We start from the raw sequence: 21,212 nt of genomic DNA, 5'->3' as shown, positions 1-21,212 counted from the left end.
ACTAACTGCAATCTGGCTGCTGTGCTACTCTCTTCGTTCCAATGTAATAAAAACTATTAATGTTCTTTATAAAAATGTTTATAGTAGCTTTAATTAGTAATATGTATCAAAAAACTGAATACAACTCAGGCATCTAACAATAGGAGAATGGATAAACTAACTGTGTTATAGCCCAACAATGGAATACCACTTAGCAATAAAAACAAACTACAGATACACACACAACATGAATTAATCTCAAAATCATTATGCTGAAAGAAAGAAACCATATCCAAGAGAGTATACCTGGCAAAAATCTATCTATATGAATTTCTAGAATAGGCAAAACTAGTCTATGGGGGAAAATATCAAAAGAGTGACCAGGCACAGTGGCTCACACCTGTAATCCCAGTATTTCGGGAGGCCGAGGCAGGTGGATCACCTGAGGTCAGGAGTTCAAGACCAGTCTGGCCAACATGGTGAAACCTCGTCTCTACTAAAAATACAAAAATTAGCTGGGCATGGTGGTGCATGCCTGTAATCCCAGCTACTCAGGAGGCTGACTGAGGCAGGAGAATCGCTTGAACCCAGAAGGCGGAAGTTGCAGTGAGCCGAGATCATGCCACTGCTTGAACTCAGAAGGCGGAGGTTGCAGCGAGCCGAGATCGCACCACTGCACTCCAGCCTGTGTGACAGAGAGAGATTCCATTTCAAAAATTCATATATATAATATTATATATATATTTATATATACATATATATTACATACATACATATATTATATATATGTTTATATATTATATATTATATATGTATGTGTGTTTTTTTTTTGAGACGGAGTCTCGCTCTATCGCCCAGGCTGGAGTGCAGTGGCGTGATCTCGGCTCACTGCAAGCTCCGCCTCCCGAGTTCACGCCATCCTCCTGCCTCAACCTCCCGAGTAGCTGGGACTACAGGTGCCCGCCACCACGCCTGGCTAATTTTTTGTATTTTTAGTAGAGACGGGGTTTCACCGTGTTAGCCAGGATGGTCTCGATCTCCTGACCTTGTGATCAGCCAGCCTCGGCCTCCCAAAGTGCTGGGATTACAGGTGTGAGCCACTGCGCCCGGCAGTATGTATATAGTGTGTGTGTGTGTGTGTGTGTGTGTGTGTGTGTGTGTGTGTGTGTGTATCAAAAGAGTGGTTGCTTCTGAGCAGGTGCAGGGATTGCCCAGGAGGGGACAGGAGCAAACTGCCTGCAGAGATGACAATATTCTATACCTTGACAGAGATTTACATTACACAGGTGTATGCTTTAGTCAAAACTCACGGAATGGTAGAGTTGAGATTAATTCATTTGTACCCAGGGAAAGAAACTTTAAAGAAATATTTAACTGTAGTTAATGATATGGACACTAAACTGTTTAGGAGTATAGTAGACTACCATCTGCAACTTATATTGAAATACATCACAAAACAAGATAGACAAATAAATAGAAGGATGGGTAAATGGATAGTTATATAATAAAGAAAATATGGCAAAATGATAATTAGAATCTGGGTGGTTAGAAATGTAATGTCTGAAATTTTTTAAAAGAAAAGGTGTGGGGATGCTGTTATCAATAATTTCCTAAATGCTACATTAAGTGGAATCAGAGAAACCTGGATTCAAATCTGGACAAGGCCATTTCCTCCCTATCTCATCTGGGACAAGATTTAAACTTGCCAAGCTTCAATATCTAAATGCATGAAAGGAAGTTGATTTAAAAATGTTTGTGTTGTGGGGTTCTCATGAGAATAATATGAGAGAACATATGCAAAAGGTTTAGAAAGGTTCATTGCGACCTGAAGCTCTTTTTTTTAAACAAAAAGAGTCTCCCATTACAAATTTATAAAAATTCTAGATTATAAAATAACTAATAAAAATGTTCTTTTTTTTTCCATTTCCTAGATACTAGAAGTGGAGGGAAATGAAAACCAGAAGAGTGGCACATGAGCTGGCACAGAAGAAACCCTAGATGGGGATAGGGAGGTTATAAATTGGAAAATACCCACTAAAGATGAGAAGCTTCAGTTCTAACCTTTCCACAGGAACAAGATACAGGTGTTAGGATCACTCAGGGTAAGGTAAGAGTAAGAATTCTGCATAAAGTCAGGACTTTTGAAAGGCTGCACCCTTAAAAGGACTAGAAAAACTTCCCCATCAGTGCAGAGACATAACAATAGGACTTGTCTTTTCCTGGTCTCCCATGAGAAGCACTAAGTTTGCACCAGGGGATGGTTTGGAGTTGGAGTTATACCATCCACATTGTACAGTAATCTCTACTCAAAAAATTAACAAATAAACAAAAAACAGATCCCAGGCTGGTTAAAACTCCAGGGCACCTGGTAAAACCAAATAAAACCTCTCTGTAGGGCCATTCTTACAATTCGGGCAGCACGACATTCTCACAGGGAAAGAAATCATCAATGAAAATGGCAAACTGAGCCAGGCATGGTGGCTTACGCCTGTAATCCCAGCACTTTGGGAATCCAAGGCAGGTGGATCACGAGGTCAGGAGATCGAGGCCATCCTGGCTAACACGGTGAAACCCTATCTCTACTAAAAATACAAAAAATTAGCTGAGCGTGGTGGCGGGCTCCTGTAGTCCCAGCTACTTGGGAGGCTGAGGCAGGAGAATGGTGTGAACCCGGGGGAGGCGGAGCTTTCAGTGAGCCAAGATTGCACCACTGCACTCCAGCCTGGGCGACAGAGTGAGACTCTGTCTCAAAAAAGAAAATCACAAACTGTTTCAAGAAAAGTTTGTCATGAACAAGAGTTTGCAGACACAACAAACAAGAGAAAGGACAATGCAAGAGTTTCTGATAGTTGAACATTCTGAAAGACTATAAAATACATATGTTTAAAATGATTAAAGGGAAAAAGAGGGCTGGGCACAGTGGCTCACGCCTGTAATCTCAGGACTTCAGGAGGCTGAGGCAGACAGATCACTTGAGACCAGGAGTTTGAGACCAGCCTTGTCAACATGGCGAAACCCCATCTCTACTAAAAATACAAAAATTAACCAGGCATGGTGGTGCACACCTGTAATCCCAGTTACTTGGGAAGCTGAGGCACAAGAATCACTTGAACTTCGGAAGTGGAGGTTGCAGTAAGCTGAGATCGCACCACTGCACTCCAGCCTGAGTGATAGAGAAAGACTCTGTCTCAAAAAAAAAAAAAGAGAGAAGAAATAGAAATCATAATGAAACACTAGGCAGGTTTTTTTAAAAACCAAATAAAACTCTGGAAATGAAAAAATATGTAGTCATCACAATTATAATGTTAATGAATAGATAAAATCGTGATTAGATGGAGCTAAAAAGAGAATTCATGAATTAGAAAATATATATAAGGAAATCATCCATAAGCATGCACAGAAAGATAAAGCAATGGGAAATATGAAAGATAAGAGAAATGGAAGAGGAAATAATAAGGGTCATCAAATTTGTAATAGGAAGGAGCAAACAGAATTAGAAAGTGGTAATACTAAAAGATAAAACCATCAAGAATTTTCAATTTATGAGTGCAAAAGGCTTATTGGGGAAAAAAAGAATTTTCAATAACAGTGAAAAAGATAAATCCTCCCAAGGAAGAATAATCCAATCCCCAAGCAGATTAAATATAAATAATTCCATGCCTAGACACATCATAGTAAAATTGCAGAATATCAAAACAAAATCTTAAAATCCACTAGAGACAAGAGCTACATCACCTACAAAGGAAAAATTAGACTTACCACAGACTTCTCAATAGTGACCACAGAGCTAGAAAATAATGGGATATTCCAAGTATCTTCCAGCATGCTGAGGAAAAATAACTGTCAACTTCAGTGCTCTATACTCTGCGATATTATCAGTGAAGAGGAAGAATGAAATTTAAAAATTTTAATCAAAGACTTACTACTCACAGACCTTTGAAGAAAGCACTATGAACGCTGTACTGCAGTAAGAAGGAAATTGAACTCTGAAGGAAGGAATGAGTGAGCAAACATCTGAGTAACTCTAAACAAGCATTGACTGTAAAAATATACAGATAATAGTGACAAAGGCTTAGCACATAAGTGCTTGACAAATGTTTATTGATTGGTGATTCTTGATTGTGTATGCCTCTTCTGAGACAATTCTGCACATGTTTTGGGCATGCAACTCAGAAGCCCTTCAGCTTATGGCTGTCACGTTCCATTTACTTATTTATTTCAGGAACGTTTCACCATTTCCGTTCTAACAAGAATATTCCTTCATAATTTAAGTGCAACTTTGTGCTTATTATTTTATCTTTTTAATTTTTGCCATCTTTTGTTGGTAAGGGAGGGAATTCCAGTTTGCATTCAGCCTACTATTTCAAAATCCCATTCAACAAATTTTATTGAACTGGAAAAAACTACTCCCACCCCTCTGGTCATGCTTCAAGAAGAACAATCCTCATTGCCTGCCAAATTTGAGTAGTTAGATTCTTATACGGTGGCTCCAGGCTCCAAGTATAAATGTTCTAGCAACCAAAACAAAGTCTGGAATTAATACAGTGTCACTCCTGTTGTACCACATTGGTCAAGGTAGTTATAAGCCCACCCAGATTCAAGGGAAGAGGGCATTGGCCCCGCCTCTCAAGGGGAGGAGTGTCACAGAATTTGGAGGTCATAGTTTAAACTATCACCAGCATTTGGAGTGCAGCTAAAATTGGGTGCAACTAAACATAAGAGGTAAATAACAACTGTGAGATGTGTAATTTATTGAGCATATACTATGTTCCAAGCACTTTACTTCCATATTTTGTTTATCCTTACAAAAAACCTGTGAGATAGGTAGGCATAATACTCCTCATCTTACAGAGGAGGAATCTGCGTTCATACCATTGGCATGAATACCCAAAGTGCTTCAGTTAATGAGTGGCCAAGTTCAGATCCAAGGCAGTCACACTGCAAGACCATGCTTTTACCCACTCTGCTTTACTAATTTTTAAAGTCACTGAGCAGTGATAACTTACTCTAGCCCTCGCTCACTGAAGCTGCCTGTGAGGAATTCAAGCTTGGGGCCAGCCGTCAGGAGAGGGAGGTGGCATCCCAGAGCAGGGCTTCCTGTGTAAACAGGAGGCGCATGGGAAGCGGCACTGTGGTGCTGGGACAATGGGCAGTGAGCAGGCAGGGCCTCCTGTCTCCGGTGGGTGCTCAGGGCTGCAGGCGGCTGGGCAGGAACAGCTGGGGCCCTGACTCCCTGACGCCTGGCCCAGGAGAGGAACTGCCCCTCTCATGGCTTTCCCAGGAGGAAGTTCCCCACTGATTCCCGGGAAGCCCTTCCCATCACAGGCCTTGGCTGTGCCTGGGCCTCCTCTTTCTTCTTAAGGAGCATGTTGTCTTTGGGGCTAATCTGGGATACAGGCCTCTTCTGAAGTCCCCATGGCCTGGAGGCTTGGAGGATGTGGGCAAGCAGGCCAGGCCCAGATGCCAATGCAGGAGGCAGCCACTGCTGAATGTGCACTAAAGAAAAAATGCATAAGGCATTTAAAAAAAACAAACAAACAAAACTTGAGGCATGTAAAGCAAGAATACTTGACTCCACATCCCAGCTCCAGCTCTAACTAGCTATGTAGTCTTGGGCAAGACACTTAACCTCTCTGAGCCACAATTTCCTCATTTGTAAAGTGAGAAAATAATATCTATCTGAAAAGAGTTGTTTGAAGGTTGAATGAGATAATGTTTGTAAAGTAACTGACAACTAGTAAGAATAATTATAACTAAGAGCATTTAAAGCACATAAGTAGACTCCCATCTTTGACAAGCAACTAGTCTACAGTGTATCACCTAAATTTTCACCATCACAGAGACGGAGTCTCTCTGTACCAATCACCACATAGGGGGGCAAAGCACCCAACTCCTGCGAAGCCAGAGAAGGTGGGTCTTGGAGAGGGTTCTGAGTGGACCCTAACCACTATCTTCCCAAGGCTTCCGTGGCACTACACACTTGGCCACCTCTGCTTCTTCAGCTACTCCTGCTCCATCATTTTAGTTTCCCCCAACTCTACGTATCTCTTTTCTTTAATGTTCTCCTCCTCTCTGTCTCTCCACACCCTCCTTGAGTGACTTCATCTTGTCTCATCTGTAGACTAAGAACTCCCAAACCTCCCTCCTGAGTCCAGACCCGCATGTCCAACTGCCTCCAAGACATTTCCCCCTGGATGTCCCTCAGGCACTCAAATGCAATGTGTTCCACACAGAGATCATCATGTTCCCAAGAAACCTGTGCCTCAAGCCTTCCTTGTCTCAGGGTAGCCACAACCTATGCCTAGTAGACCAAGTCAGAAAACTGGGAGGTGCTCAATCCTCCCTCACCCTCACACCTAATCAGCCGTCAAGACTCATAGATCCCATCTCCTAAATGTCTCTCCAGGTGGACCCTTGTCTCCATCTGCCTGCCCCTTCCTTAGTGCAGGCCCATCTTCTCTCACCTGGACTCTGCTTCAGGTTTAGCACCCTCCCTCCATCCTCCACACTGCAGCCACCTTCATCTTCTTAACATATAAAACCTCTCTTTCACTCCCATTTTACACCCCTCATGTTCTCAAGATAAAGTCCAAGCCCCTCAAGGAGGCACCCTAGGCCCTCAGTGATATAGACCTTGTCAGCCTGTCCGAGCTCATGACCCGCTGCCTGACACACCTCTCCTACACTGGGTACTGCCAACCCCAGCCACAGGTGCTCTCCCTATGAGGGAAGGAACCTCAGGTCTGGGCCTTCACACACATGCTTCCTCTTACTGGAATGCCTTCCCCACACCTTCTTTGGCTCTTACGCATCCCTCAGGACACAGCCCCAGTATCACCTCCTCCAGGAAGACTTCCCATGTTTCCACAGCCTCAACCTTCCCCCATCACAGTATTTATCAAAGTAAACTGCTTTTGTCTGTTTACTTATCCAACTCCCCACTAAACTGTACCTCCCCAAGGGCAAGAACAAGACCTTCCCCTTCTCCAAATCCTCACGCCTAGCACAGGGCGTATAAAGAGGAGGTGCCCTGGATACATATGTTCACTCAAATGCATGAATGACAACTTCTACCAACCAGGGGGTGGTGCTAAAGGCAGTCCTTGGGAGATAGTCAATCTCAAGTAAACCCACTTACGTTGTAGAAGCTTCCTCCTCCCAGAAGGCAGATATAGTTTGAAGTTTGCAAGCATCCTGCTACAAAGCCCTCAGAGCCAAAAAAAAAAAAAAAATCTAGTGGGATCCTAACAGAAATCCCCTCCCAGGCATGTTGGGGGGCCAAAGTGGGTGGATCCCTTGAGCCTAGGAGTTCGCGACCAGCCTGAGCAACATGGCAAAACCCAGTCTCTACAAAAAAAATACAAAAAATTAGCCAGGTGTAATGGTGCATGCCTGTAGTCTCAACTATCCCGGAAGCTGAGGCTGGGGTCAGAGGATCACCTGAGCCCAGGGGGCCAAGGCTGCGGTGAGCCATGATTACACAACTGCACGCCAGCCTGGGCAACAGAGGGAGACCCTGTCTCAAAAAAGAAAAAAGAAAAAGAAGTCCCCTTCCAGGCAGGAAAAATGGAGAAATATCAGTAAAACATTTGGTTTTACTGGACTTGGCCAGGACTTGGCTGAAAGTGACAATGGGAGCTTGCAGCGTGGGAGAGCCAGCGGGCATCAAGAAGACAGGAGGAAGGCGAGGTGACCAGTGTGCAGGACCCCAGCTCTCGGGAGCTGCTCTGGGCTCGCGCGTCTGTGCCCGTGCACCTGAGGCCCGAGCGGCGAAGCCGGGGCTCCCCGCGGGCTTCCTGCATCGCTGCCTCCAGGAAAGACATCACCCGCCTGTCCCGGGCCCTGGTCCCCACCGCCGGCTGCCGCTTCCGGCGGGCCTCTGCGGGGAAGGAGCGCGGTACGAAAGTGAGGAAGCCCCCGTCGCTGGGGCGAGCCCCGCTTCCGGTCCGGAGGGACGCGCCACGCTCGTCCTACACCCTGAATCCTACACCCTGAACACCCGTCAGGCCTGGAACAACACCGGGAAACGTGCCTTCCTTCCTCCACCCAGGAACCCGGCCGGAATGCCCGCAGTCTTTGTCCTGCAGCCCTCTCCCATCCTGAATTTCCCGCCTCTTCATGCTACTGCCTCACTATCCATGAACACATACGAGGACCCCTAACATTTGTCCTAGATTCTTCCCCACCCCAAGTTTCCACAATAACTAATAACAATTGCATGTCTAATCCCTTACCAGACTAAATCTTGATCTAAAAGAAAGAAGCTCTAAATGCGAAGTCCCCGGCATTCGCTCAACAAACATTTTCTGTCAGAGGTATTACACACCAGGCACTACTTAAACCAAAATGAATCAGAACACAGCCCTGCTCTCAGGGAGTTCTGTCTAGTGGCGGGAGATAGACAAATTAACAAATAAATTACAGCATAAAGTAATATCTGCTGAGATAAAAGCAAGCACAAAATTAGCTGGGTGTGGTGGCCGGCACCTGTAATCCCAGCTACTCAAGAGGCTGAAGCAGGAGAATCACTTGAACCCGGGAGGCGGAGGTTGCAGTGAGCCGAGATCATGCCACTGCACTCCAGCCTGGGCAACAGAGCTAGACTCTGTCTCAAAAAAAAAAAAAAAAAAAAAAAAAAGCAAGCACAGACAAGGTGCCATAGGAGCTCAAACACCAAGCCCAGCCTACTGATATATACGATTGGGCCAAGAAGACCTCCAAGTCCTCTAAGAGGAGGTGACCCTTGAGCGGACTTGAAGGATGGACAGCAAGCAGCTGAGAAGACACTAATGGGCAACTCCCCTTCACCATGCCCAGTGGGGCAACCCGAAGGCCCAGATGGCCAAGGCTGCACCTGGTTCAGTGTGAAAAGAGGGGTGTGCAGGGACAGAGCACCCAGAACGTGGATATGCTGAGATGACCAAATGGCCTGCTGAGAGTAGGGGCCAGGCCCAACTCCCCTTCAGAGCCCTGCTTCTGGCTACAGTAAACACTTAAGGAATATTTGTTAAATTACAGCCAATGCTTAATGATCTCTGTGGGCCATATGTGTGTTTTCTTCCAAACCAGACTAAAGAAAACTCTTCAAGGGCAGAAACTACCCTATATCTTTTCTTATGCTTGCCAGAGCACTTGGCACATACCGGGGCACCTGTCAGGTAAGCAGCTGAAATTTTCCCTTGATTAAAGCAATGGCAGTCTATCTTCTGGTCCCCAGCACCTGCAATGGCATGGTGGCCAGCTCAGCCCTACTGTGGCCTCTCCTAGGAGACTTGGCCCTTACCAACAAGGCCTTCCCATATTGCCCAGCTTGAAATCCCTCCTTTCTTCCTCTTCCCTACTGTAGCACCTGTGCCTTGGGCTGAGAGAGCTGTGGAGAGGCTTGTACCTGTCACCTGGGGCTTCCTGTGGGCAGAAATCATGCATTGCTCCTCTCCACTTCCCCACCCATAACAGTCATTGCACAGAAAAGGGGTTCAACAAATGTATGAAGAAACAAATGACGTGGTGGGGAGTTGGTGCTTTGTCATTCATTCTTTCTTTTCTTCTTTTCTTCTTCTGGGTGGAAGACATTGCCTAATATCGTTTAAGAGCCCACAAATTCAGCTATTTCCTAAATGACCCCTGGAGTTCCATCATCATTATCATCAGATATAAGAAGAATCCATCCTTCATCCTGCCTGTCCTTCATGGGCCCGACCTAAGGGCAATCAAATGGTTGATAAGGAAAAATTTTCCTTTATGGAAGAGTTTGGTTAATTCCTGAAGATGGAATGCTAGAATTAAAATATCACTGTTTTGCAAACCCTAATGAATAATGGCTCTAGGTGGTGATCATCAATGACTGTTAAAAATCAAAATACAAACAACCCAGGCACTAGTGTTCTGATGGAACTACACAACACTATCTAGGAAGTGTTCTTGCCAGAACAGCAAACTTGAATCTAACCAAGCTTCTAGATCTACCAATGTACAAGAAATAAAGAGGACAGAGGAGCATGTTAAAGGATGTCACAGGGATGCGGTCAGCAAAATCCAGGTTGTGAGAAACTCTATAGGACAAGTGGCCCAGTGTCTTTAAAAGATATATTGCAAGAAGGAAAAAAAGAAAACAATGAGAGATATCTATAGATTAAAAGTGACACGAGACATATTAACCAAATGTCGTGTATAGTATAGATCTTGTTTGCATATTGATTCAAGCAAACCAACTGTAAAATCTCTTTGAGACAGTTGAGAAAATGTGAGCATTGAATACCATGAGCTGAGGATTCACTACACTAAAAAATCACTCTGTTTTTAGGTATGATGATAATATGATAGTTACAGTAGTTTTGGGGTTTTTTAAAGTATTTATATTTTAGGGATGTAAACTAAAATATTTACAAATGAAGTAATAGATATGATGTCTGTGCCTGGCTTCAAAATAATCCAGTGGGGGAGGGGTGAGGAAATGGATGGGGCTATAGAAGGAAGTGGATGGGGGTTCAGTGTACTATTCTCTCTCCCATTTTGTAGGTTCAAAATGTGCCACAATAACAGGTTAAAAAGAGATCAAAGGTACAATATAATAATGTTAATAAGAACAAATTAACATATTCATAATATTAATACTATGAATACATTACTAATCATTGTTAGGGTCTTTTTGTGTTTCCTCTGTCCCAGACCCTATACTAAATCTTTTCATACAATATCTCATTTATCTCTCAGGAACCCTGCAACATAGATACTATCATCACCATTTTGCAGATGAGGGAAATGAGGCAAAGAAAGGCTGGATATTGGGCCCAAAGTCACACAGCAAATAAATCACAGAGCCAGGATTTAAGTTGAGACCTGCTGAAACCTGAGCCCACCTTTGTTCCCACTCCACCATCCCACTTATGGGCATGGACTCCCTGAGGTATAGGCATCACTCTCTTTTTCACAGATGTAGAAGATGAGGCTCTGCTCAACAGTAACTGGTGAAGTTGAAAATCCCTGTGACCTTTCATCCAGCGGCCCCACTTCTTGGTAAACTGTAGCACATGAGCACTAGCAGACATACCTAAGAATATCCATAGCAAGACTATTGGTAATAGTAAAGAATAGGAAATAACCCGATGTCTCTTAACAGGAACATGGATAAATAAACCACGATGTATTCATACAATGGAATGGTGCAACACAGGGAAAATGAATGGAGCTTGTGTTTGTGTGGCAACCAGGAACTTTTTCACAAACATAGGTTGAATGAAAAAGCAAGCACGTGTCTTTCTGCAACAGCAGGATACCATTTATATAAAGTTAGGAAATACAAAACTATATGAAGTATTGCCTAAGAATGGGTACACACATAGTACAAGTGCAAAAACAGGTATGGGAATCTTAAGCACCAAATTTACCATGGTGATCACCTCAAGAGGGAAAAGGACAGAGAGGAATCGAAGAAGCCAGGGTCCTCAATTATATCTGTAAGATTCCTTTCTTTTTTTTTTTTTTTTTTTTTGAGACGGAGTCTCGCTCTGTCGCCCAGGCTGGAGTGCATTGTAAGTCAGCCAAGCGCACTGGCTCATGCCTGTAATCCCAGCACTTTGGGAGGGCGAGGTGGGCAGATCATGAGGTCAGGAGATCAAGACCATCCTGGCTAATATGGTGAAACCCCGTCTCTACTAAAAAAATACAAAAAATTAGCCGGGCTGGTGGTGGGCGCCTGTAGTCCCAGCTACTCTGGAGGCTGAGGCAGGAGAATGGCGTGAACCCGAGAGGCGGAGCTTCCAGTGAGCCGAGACTGAACTTCAGCCTGGGCCACAGACCGAGACTCCGTCTTAAAAAAAAAAAAAAAAAAAAAAAAAATTAGCTGGGTATGGTGGCATGTGGCTGTAATCCCAGCTACTCGGGAAGCTGAGGCAGGAGAATCGTTTGAACTAGGGAGTCAGAGGTTGTAGTGAGCCAAGATCGCACCACTACACTCCAGCTTGGTGACAGAATGAGACTCCGTCTCAAAAAAAAAAAAAAGATTTGTGTTAGTGTGGCTATGAGGAAACAGGAATGCCACACACTGTTGGCAAGAGTGTATTCTGACTCAATCTATAAGGAATTTGGCATAATCTATCAAAGTTATAGGTGCATATATCCATTACCCAATCTTACACTTTCAGAAATCTTTTTATAAATATATATATACATACCTACAAAATGAGATATATGCAAGTTTATACAGTACTGTATTGCTTGTAAAAGCAAAGGGTCAGAAACAACATAGATAGCATGCAGCTCTAAAAAGAGAATGCATTGATGTGGAAAGATCTAAGGTGCAGAACACTGTGCATTCAATGCTGCCATAGGCAAAAATTGAGGGAGTGCAGAAGAATGTATGTGGGTATGCTTGTATGTGCATAAACTATGTCTGGAAGGATATATGTGAAACCAGGGTCACTGGCTGCCTGTGAGAAGGGTGACTTGGGGGACAGAAGTGGGAGAGAAACTTTTCACTGCAAGCCTTCTATATTTTTAAATTTTGGTCCATGTGAATACATTGCCTACTCAAAAAATGATTTTAAAAAATTTAAAACTCTGAAGCAAGGTGAGCATCCATCATTTCCAAGGCTGATATCAGTAGGAATTGGAACAGAGGTCTGTTAGCCACCCAACGGCAGTGCCTCTCAGCCTGTCAGCGGTGTGCATAGATGACAGTGCCAGGCATCAGGACCTCTGCTGCAGCTGCACTACCTCCTTCCGTGTGCCTCTGGATCTGAGTTCCCAGCACCTGCATGAGGAGGTCCCTTCCTGTTCAGATATGCTATGAGTCCCTGGTCCTCAGGAGTACTGCCTCCAAGCAAACGGCCAGGGACAAGAGCTTCCTGGAATAGGGAACATCGGGATCCTGGACTGTCCCCACCCAAAGCCCCCAAATCCTGACTACTGCTTCCCCAACAAAAACCTGCTTGTACCACCACAACAGCCTGTCAGCAATTACCCCCAATTACAAACCCAGAGCCCAGCAAGACCTCAATTAGTCTAGAAAGGGGCCTGAGGAGGGGCCACCTGCAAAGCATAGAAAACCCACATATGGCCTCTACCCACAGAGTAGCAACACTCCTCTCAGTCAAGCTTAGGGGCTTGGAGACTTGGAAATTTGGTAACCCATGGCCCCGAGGAGGAGGCTGCTGGTTCTCCCTCCTGCAGTGACCATTCCATGCAGGGCCTAGTCAAGCACTGTGCCTAGAGGGGCAGTTCCCCAGACTTCCTGCTCTCTCCCTGCTCAGACCACACTCATCCTCCCCACTCACCACCTTCCAAGGCAAACTGCAACATCTGTCGACAAACCTTGCAGAGGGATGCCCTAGGCATCAGCCTCTGAAGCCCACCATGGGCTTGGCTCAGCATGCTGGGAGGAGGACCAAATTCCCATCTCTTTCCAGGGAAAGAAAGCCTCTGAATTATCCTCTGTAGCATCCAGAAACAGGCTGGTGGTCCCTAGTCCAATCTTAGTCCAATCTTCTGCAAATTCCGAGAGGGACCCCATTAGGTTGCTGAGCCCGGGACTTGGCAAGCTCTGAAGTCTTCACTAAATTGGCCCCCACCCTCTTCTTCTTCACAGTGAGTGTGCGTGGCTGTGGGAGAGAAACTGTGTGCATATGGGTGTGTACACAGATCTCAAATCTAGGTGTGAGAAGGTATGCAGAGAGGACTACAGGTTGATAGGAAATGAGTCTCTTACCCGGCAGGTAGATTTGCTCAGATGGAAGGGAGAACTTCCTGACCTCACGGGAACAAACAGAGGTACATGTACGGAAGTGAAATTCAGAGCCCACAGTCAAGTAGTCACTTATCAGCCAGGGGCCTTTGGCAAGTTACTCACCCTCTCTGAGCCTCAGGTTCCTCAAGTGTAAAATGGGAATAGTACCAATCCCTTAGGTTTCTCATAAAAATGAAATGAGATAATGCATGTAATGTTCCTGGCACAAAATAACTGCTTAATAAAGGATGGCTATTTTTTTGGCCAGGTGTGGTAGCTCATGCCTGTAATCCCAGTATTTTGGGAGGCTGAGATGGGAGGACTGTCTGAACCCAGGAGTTCGAGACCAGCCTGGGCAACACAGCGAAACCCTATCTCTACAAAAAATACATAAATTAGTTGGGTGTGGCAGTGAGCACCTGTAGTCCCAGCTACTCAGGAGGCGGAGCCCAGGAGGTCAAGGCTGCAGTGAGCCACGATCACGCCACTGCACTCCATCCTGGGTGACAGAGTGAGACCTTGTGCAACAAAAACCAAAAAACAAAAAAGCTGTTTTTTCCATTTATAACAACAGTAATAATAAGTGCAGCTAAATAGTGGTTTTTAGAGAATGCTATCTATAAGGGAAAGGCCCTGTTAAAGTATGTCTGTCTATCTGTATATCACTGTATTTGGTTTTATCACTTTGGAAACTGTTTGACTGAATCTATTGAAACTAAATATATGCCTACTCCTACAGTTCACTCAAGAGTAGTAAAATACCCTTCACAAAAAGACATGTACAACAATGTGCACAGCAGCTTTATTTATGATATCCAAAAACTGGAAACAAATGTCCCTCAACATATGGATGGATAAGCAAATACTAGAATATTACACAGCAATAAAAAGAAATAAATGTCTGACACATGCAACAAGACCAGTGAATATTAAAAATATGTTGCACAGAAAAAACTAGACATAAAGGCATACATGCTATATGCTCCATTTATACGAGGCTCAAGGCAGGCAAAGGTTATTTATGGTGATAGAAATCCAAATATGGTTTCCCTTTTGAGGCAATATTGATTGGAAAAAGATATGAAGGAACCTTATGAAGTGCCAGAAATGCTCCATATCTTGATCCAGGTGGTGGTTACATACTGCATTACATGTCAGAATACATCAAGCTGTATATTGTTTACCATCTGTAAGTTATACTGCATACAAAAATATGGAACAAGGCTAAATGCCCATCAACCAATGAGTGGATAAAGAAAATGTGATATATATACACCATGGAATACTACTCAGCCATAAAAAGGAACAAAATAATGGCATTCACAGTAACCTGGATGGAGCTGGAGACCATTATACTAAGTGAAGTAACTCAAGTATGGAAAACCAAATATCCTGTGTTTTCATTTATAAGTGGGAGCTAAGCTATGAAGATGCAAAGGCATAAGAATGACATAATGGACCAGGCGCAGTGGCTCACGCCTGTAATCCCGACACTTTGGGAGGCCAAAATAGGCAGATCACTTGAGGTTAGGAGTTCAAGACTAGCCTGGCCAACATGGTGAAACCCCATCTCTACAAAAAATACAAAAATTAGCTGGGCATGGTGGTGCATGCCTGTAGTCCCAGCTACACAGGAGGTTGAGGCAGGAGAATCACTTGAACTCAGGAGGCTGCAGTGAGCCAAGTTCATGCCACTGCACTCCAGCCTGGGCAACAGAGTGAGACTCTGTCTCAAAAAGAAGAAAAAAAGAATTATATAATGGGGACTCGGGAGGGGAAAGCGTAGGAGGGGGATGAGGGATAAAAGATTACGCACTGGGTACCGTGTACAATGCTCGGGTGACAAGTGCACCAAAATCTCAGAAATTACCATTAAAGAACTTATCCATGTAAGCAAAAACCACCTGTTCCCCCAAAACTGTTTAAATAAAAAATAAAAAACTGACTGGGCATGGTGGCTCACACCTGTAATCCCAACACTTTGGGAAGTTGAAGCAGGCAAATCACCCTGAGCTCAGGAGTTCAAGACCAGTTGGGCCCACATGGTAAAACCCTGTCTCTACCAAAAATACCCCCCCAAAAAAAAAAAAAATTAGCTGAGTGTGTTGGCTCACACCCATAGTCCCAGCTACTTGGGAGGCTGAAGCTGAGATGGGAGGATCACTTGAGCCTGGGAGGTGGAGACTGCAGTAAGCCAAGATTGCACCACTGCACTCCAGCTTGGGCAACAGAGTGAGACCCTGTCTCAAAAAAAAAAAAAAAAAGTGTTTCATAAAGTTATAGTGCACACATACACACACACATACACACACACACCCCCCCTATCTTGGCATGAGGAAAATCTCCAAAGGTAGAACAGTAATACAAAACTCAGCCCTTCTCCCTCCCTTCCTCTGGACTTTGTGCCAGCTAGGCATCTAAAACTGCCTTCCTCCATGGCAGTTGCCTATCATCTTTAGGCAGTGCCCGCTTTGTGGGAGAAAACTGAGCCAGGAATGAGGACCAAGGGGGAAGGGCTCTCTCTGGCATCCCCTCATGGGTTAGCGTGGGGGTGGAGACTGCAGGCCTTACCTTGCAAGCCAGCTGCCCTGAATGCAGACTTCTCTGTTTCCAGTAAAGTCTAGTTTGAATGTTTCAGACAGGTCCTCACCATGACTGGGAACTAGGGAGGTGTCCTTGTCCTTGCCTAAGGTTCAGCACCATGGCCATGCAGCTATAATAACCCCAAATGGCAAAGAACTCTCATATCCTGAGCTGGCTGTCAATGATCAAACCGCTTTTCCTCAGCTACAGTCCCTTTCTTGGAAATTCTAACTTCATTATAAGGAAAGTGGCATTTCCCAATTCTGTCCAGCAGAACCATTTTCTAATTCTATTAAAAGGCATTAAGCCCATCCTGGTGGGGAGCACTGAGTGAGAAGTGGAGGGCAGAGTCTCTGCCCATCAGTGCTTACAGTCTGGGTGTGGAGAAAGGCAACAAGGCAACTTTTAAGAACACATCATGTTCCCCAGCAAGCCTGAGGCCTACTGGCAAGGCACTCACTGTTCAGAGCTGAACAAAATGGCTTTGGGCCATAGATGTCATGAGGGATATCAGAGGAAACTTGTCAGCAGCTCCCACCACCCTAGAATCCGCCTCTGAGAGCATCCCACGGGTCTTTGGAGGGAAGAGGGCCTCACTTGGCCCAGGACCCAGACCCTTCTGCCTTTTTCCCAGTTGGCCTCCACCACGAAAAAGGCCGACAACTGCCCTGCATTCTGCCTGATTGACGGTGGGGCACATACTCCTTGGGACAAAATGGTGTTGGAGGACTCATACCCCAACATCAGCAAGGTAAAGAGGAGCCCAGAGCTCTGGTCTACTGCCTCTCAAGCCCTTCCTGGGGGAGAAAGAGGGGAGCTCAGTGAGACACTTAACAACAGGAAACAGCTCTCATGTGTGAGCTCTTCCCAGAGTAGGAGGTCGCTTCTCTTTCCTCTTCCTCAATATCTCTCTCTCTCTCTCCACTCCCCTATTCTCTCCCAAGCACATATGTGGGTAACTGACTTTGCTAATCCCAACCAGGCAGACTAATACCCACTGGCTTCAGACCTGGTGCTATGTGGGTGTCTGCTGCTGCACCTTGTTGGTCTGAGCAGCAAGCTCAGCAGAGTTTCGAGACAGAGATAAAGCCTGTGTGAGTGGCCTGTGCATGTTAAAGTGTATCTGGAACGTGCTCAGTACCTGAGCTTCTCTGTGGTCTGTGCGGCAGTCCCACCATGAAAACACCCAGGTGGCAGCCCAGTCACCCGAATCACAGGCCAAGGACATCAGAGAATCAACAGGCTTCTCGGAGTCAGGCTTGTAAACCTGGAGCCCAGCGGTCCTTCTGCACCGTGAGATGCGAAAGTGAGCAGCGTGTGAAAAGCCTTAGGGTCTGCACATTGGCTTGACATGTTTTCCACCAACATGGGCAAAATCTGAATTAGTATGTGTAGCTGGTGAGTGTGAGAGAAGTAGGAGGGGAGGGAGAACTAGAGGGGATTTGGAGTTGACAGAGGGAGAAGGAGAGAGAAGTGGATGGAGTAACGTGACCTGAGTGGAGGGACACCGAGTCCCTGAGGTGTGGGTGCAAAGGGCCCTGTGAGGGGCCGGGAGGGAGTGAGTGCTGACAGTTGTTGAGGCGTGGAGTGTATGGGGATGTACTAATAGACACAGTGAAGCTTCCCTTTGCTAGCCAAGCACCGCAGAGGCCATCCCTCCAAGCAGAGGGTTGCAGCAAGCTCTATTCTCTCCGGCTCAGGAGCGGGAAGCCGGCGGGTGTTTCGGGGTCCCGCTACGAAAGGGGACAGCGGAACCTGGTTCAGGCAGCCGGCGGCGGCGCGGGACGAGCTGAGCGGTTCTAGCGAAGCGCTGCCTGCCTCAGAGCAGCCGCGACGCTCCCCTAGTAGAGCTGGGCCGCCGGAAGCCCGAGGCGCGGGCCGCTTCTGCCGCTGTTGCAGGATTCCCGGCCCTGGGGAGAAAAGCGTCTCTATCAGAGCCATGTAGATTGCTCGCGCCGGCTGTCGGGACCTCCGAGGCGCGGGGCCAGGCTGCGAGGAGGCGCGGGAGCTGAGACTGCGCTCAATCGGCGGTTCACTGGAACCGTATCCGCAGGCGGCGCTACGGTGGGACCACGGTCAGGAGGCGCCGGTGGCTGCTGAATTGCAGCTGCGGGACCCTGGAAAACTGGGGCAAAGAGGCAGTGAGTTCTGCCCAGCCCACCACCCTGGCCTTTGGAGGTGAGCGCCGCCCCAAGGTCACTAAGCCGGGGGCCCTGCGTCGCCCCAATGCCGCGGGGAGAAAAGGAACCGGCCCTGGCGTCCACAAAACCTAGGCACAGTATGCCCTGTTCAGAGAGGATCCCGACCTCGCCAGCAAGCAGCCTGCCTCCGAAGGTTGAGAAGTAAATCAAGGCGCCCCGCACCGTTTCCTGGAGCGCCCGGTTCACCCACCTCTGGCTGGGCCGGCAAGGAGAGGATTCTATTCTCACCCTAGGTTCCTCTATCTCCAGCCCGAAGCCCCTGGCTTTTCCGCAGAAGCCTGGAGGGGACCTGAAAGTAATCATTCTGCCAGGTTTCCCGCCCGCATTTTCTTGCCTGTTTTCTGAGCCTTCGAATGCCGGACAGCCATGTGAAGGCACATCTTGGGGAGACCGATTCCAGCCCTTCCCAGGGTGCACGCATCAGGCATCCTCTTCTTCACCAGGGCTGGGGATTCTGTTCCTCTACGGGACAGTCAGAAATCAGTATTTTCAGAGCAGAACTCCTTTCTATTCTGAAAATCCTTCAGAGGAACTCCTTCATTTGCCCCCAACCCCTACACACACACACACACGCACACGCACACACACACAGGCTCTTTAAAGGCTGAAAAGGGAGCCGAGTGTGGAATTCAGGGAAGTGATGACACACACAACAATGCTGTTACACCTGGCTGCTGCAGGGCTGAGCAGCGGAAATGCCTGTGAGAAGAAGAAAGAAAGACAGAGAGACGCAGAGAGCCAGCCTGGGTGGTCAAGAAAAAAAAAAGGAGAGAAAAGGAGAGAGGAGCCCCCACTAGGATGGGGCCAGACCCAGCTGTTTTTCCCCCTGCCCAGGCCCTGGCTGGGGGAGGATAGGCACTGAGGCCAATCTGCAGCAGCCCCAAACCGGACTCACCACTCCCACCCAAAGCCTGGGCAAGGATGGGGGTAAGGAAGAAGAAAAACATCTGCACTCCTGCTCAGAAAGCAGCAGCAGGGATTCTGCGGAAGTGCTGCTTCCCCCATGTCTGTTGGGTGCAGTGGGAGACTGCCCATAAAAAAACCAAGCTACTTTGGGGATAGCCTTGCTCCCTCTCATCCTTGTGACCAGGCAAGGGCTGCCCTGCTGACCTCTCTGGTGTCATCTTCAAGATGCTGAATTCCAAAGAGCCCTACCACCCTTGTCCTCCCTCCCTTTCATCTCAGAATGCAGATCAGAGGCCTGAGTGAGCAGCAGACAACACTTGTAGATGGCCTGTGGATGCTGGAACCACAGGCCACTGAAGGCTCCTTGGGCTTCAGGAGAACCCTCAGAGTCTAAACAGCCTGGGAGGAAGAGGCAGTGACAGGCATTGAGTCAGCCACTCCAGACATGCCAATCACTAACGCACAGCTATATGACATCCATTCAGTCCACGTTCCTCCATAAGGCGGCCTTGCCCCCCTCCTCAGCACCAAGGAGTTTGGGGCTTGAGGATTCAAAACACTGGCCATCTCTCTCATACTTTATGACTGCAGACTTTTTGTTTAGGCCAAGTTAAAAGGCACTGTTAAGGAGCACACTGTTAAAAGGCACACCTGATTTTCCCTGAAACAATCTCTGTACATGCTGAAATAATTGGATTCCCATCAGAATTCTGCTCAAGGTAGGTGACAACTAACTCCTGATTCTTTGGAGAAAGATCAGAACAAATGTCTCATCAGGAGAGAGATCTGAACAAGTCCCTCCCTCAGCCTGATGTTTGTCTTCCCAGTCTGTGGCAAAATACATACACTGGGAGGGAAAGAGGCATCGAAGAATTGTGAAAGAAAGGAAGAAAGGGGGGAAGGAAAGAAGTAAGAAAGGAGAAAAAGAGAAGATGCTATATCCACCAGCTACATTTACTCTAATACTTGATGAACATATTACATAACTATCAGTATAAGTGTGTTTTACCTCGTAAATACAAATCTCACACCTTGTACATGTGCATACCTGTGTTTCTGAGCAGCACACATGCACCTGGTATCTCACCCATCTCAAGGACAGCTCCTCTCCATGACTTCCATATGTGACCCCTGCGCACACACATACACAGTCCCGCAAAGTCCCGGGCAACAGCCCCGCCTGTGTTAGTGCAATAGCTGAGGGGCATCTACTTGGTGTTGTTAAAGCACACATCCAACTTTCACTCCAACCCCGTAGGATTAGTACACGGATTCCAAGGAGGAGCCTGGTTCCTAGATCCACTGGCAACGCAGGGAGAGGCAGAGGTGATTCAGGCGGCGCCCCTGACGACTATTTCCAGAGATCCTCTCCCCAGCCCCATTCCAGCCCAGTCACTCTGAGAGCGCGAGGGACAGGCCAGGCCGAGGCTTCTTCGTACAGTCACACCCGTTTCTGGGCTGACTTTCCCAAAGCCTCAGAGCAGCTCTCCCCACCCTACCCCGTCCGGCCCCTTCGCCGTCTCGCCCCTCCCCAGCCCCGAGCTAGAAGTTCAGCCTCAAGACGGCAGCAAACGGCAGAGCAAAGGAGTCGTTTTCTTTCACCTGAAAGCCGCGAGGAGGCTTGGAGCGCCTTTCCTCGCTGGGGCCCGAGCTTCCTGGGCTTTGGCCGGGTGCGGGCAGACCCCACCGGGGTCCTCGTCATCTCCCAGCCCAGCCCGCAGAGCGAGTACCGGCAGATTTCAAGGGCGCGTGAACCTGGCTGTCGGCTGGGCCCCCGAGGCTCGCTGGGCGGGGGCAGGCCGGTCCAGGCTGTGCGGGGC

At 46.9% G+C, this 21,212-nt stretch overlaps 1 protein-coding gene across 1 annotated transcript; it reads right to left on the bottom strand.

The window, feature by feature from the left end:
* Positions 1-14,487: 14,487 nt before the first annotated feature.
* On the bottom strand, positions 14,488-21,191 carry FOXL2NB (FOXL2 neighbor). The gene is made up of 3 exons (XM_001157420.7): positions 20,995-21,191; positions 18,821-18,940; positions 14,488-18,195 (listed from the first exon to the last, which is right to left on the bottom strand). The coding sequence occupies exons 1-3, from the start codon at positions 21,092-21,094 to the stop codon at positions 17,888-17,890; spliced, it is 528 nt and encodes a 175-aa protein (XP_001157420.1). The 5' UTR covers positions 21,095-21,191; the 3' UTR covers positions 14,488-17,887.
* Between the last annotated feature and the right edge of the window lie 21 nt (positions 21,192-21,212).

This window comes from Pan troglodytes, chromosome 2 (genome assembly GCF_028858775.2).
Source record: "Pan troglodytes isolate AG18354 chromosome 2, NHGRI_mPanTro3-v2.0_pri, whole genome shotgun sequence".
In the NCBI taxonomy this organism is placed as follows: domain Eukaryota; kingdom Metazoa; phylum Chordata; class Mammalia; order Primates; family Hominidae; genus Pan; species Pan troglodytes.
Note: the sequence above shows the minus strand (reverse complement) of the source record. Positions and strands in the feature narration are given on the sequence as shown.

Excerpts from the sequence above, each read along its gene's own strand:
- FOXL2NB (XM_001157420.7), bottom strand. The coding sequence starts at position 21,094 with ATGACGAGGACCCCGGTGGGGTCTGCCCGCACCCGGCCAAAGCCCAGG. Across the intron at positions 18,941-20,994 it reads AGCCTCCTCGCGGCTTTCAG|AATCCCCAGCCCTGGTGAAG; the intron begins GTGAAAGAAAAC and ends GTAGAGGAACAG. Across the intron at positions 18,196-18,820 it reads TTCGAAGGCTCAGAAAACAG|GGCCGGGAATCCTGCAACAG; the intron begins GCAAGAAAATGC and ends TTTTCTCCCCAG.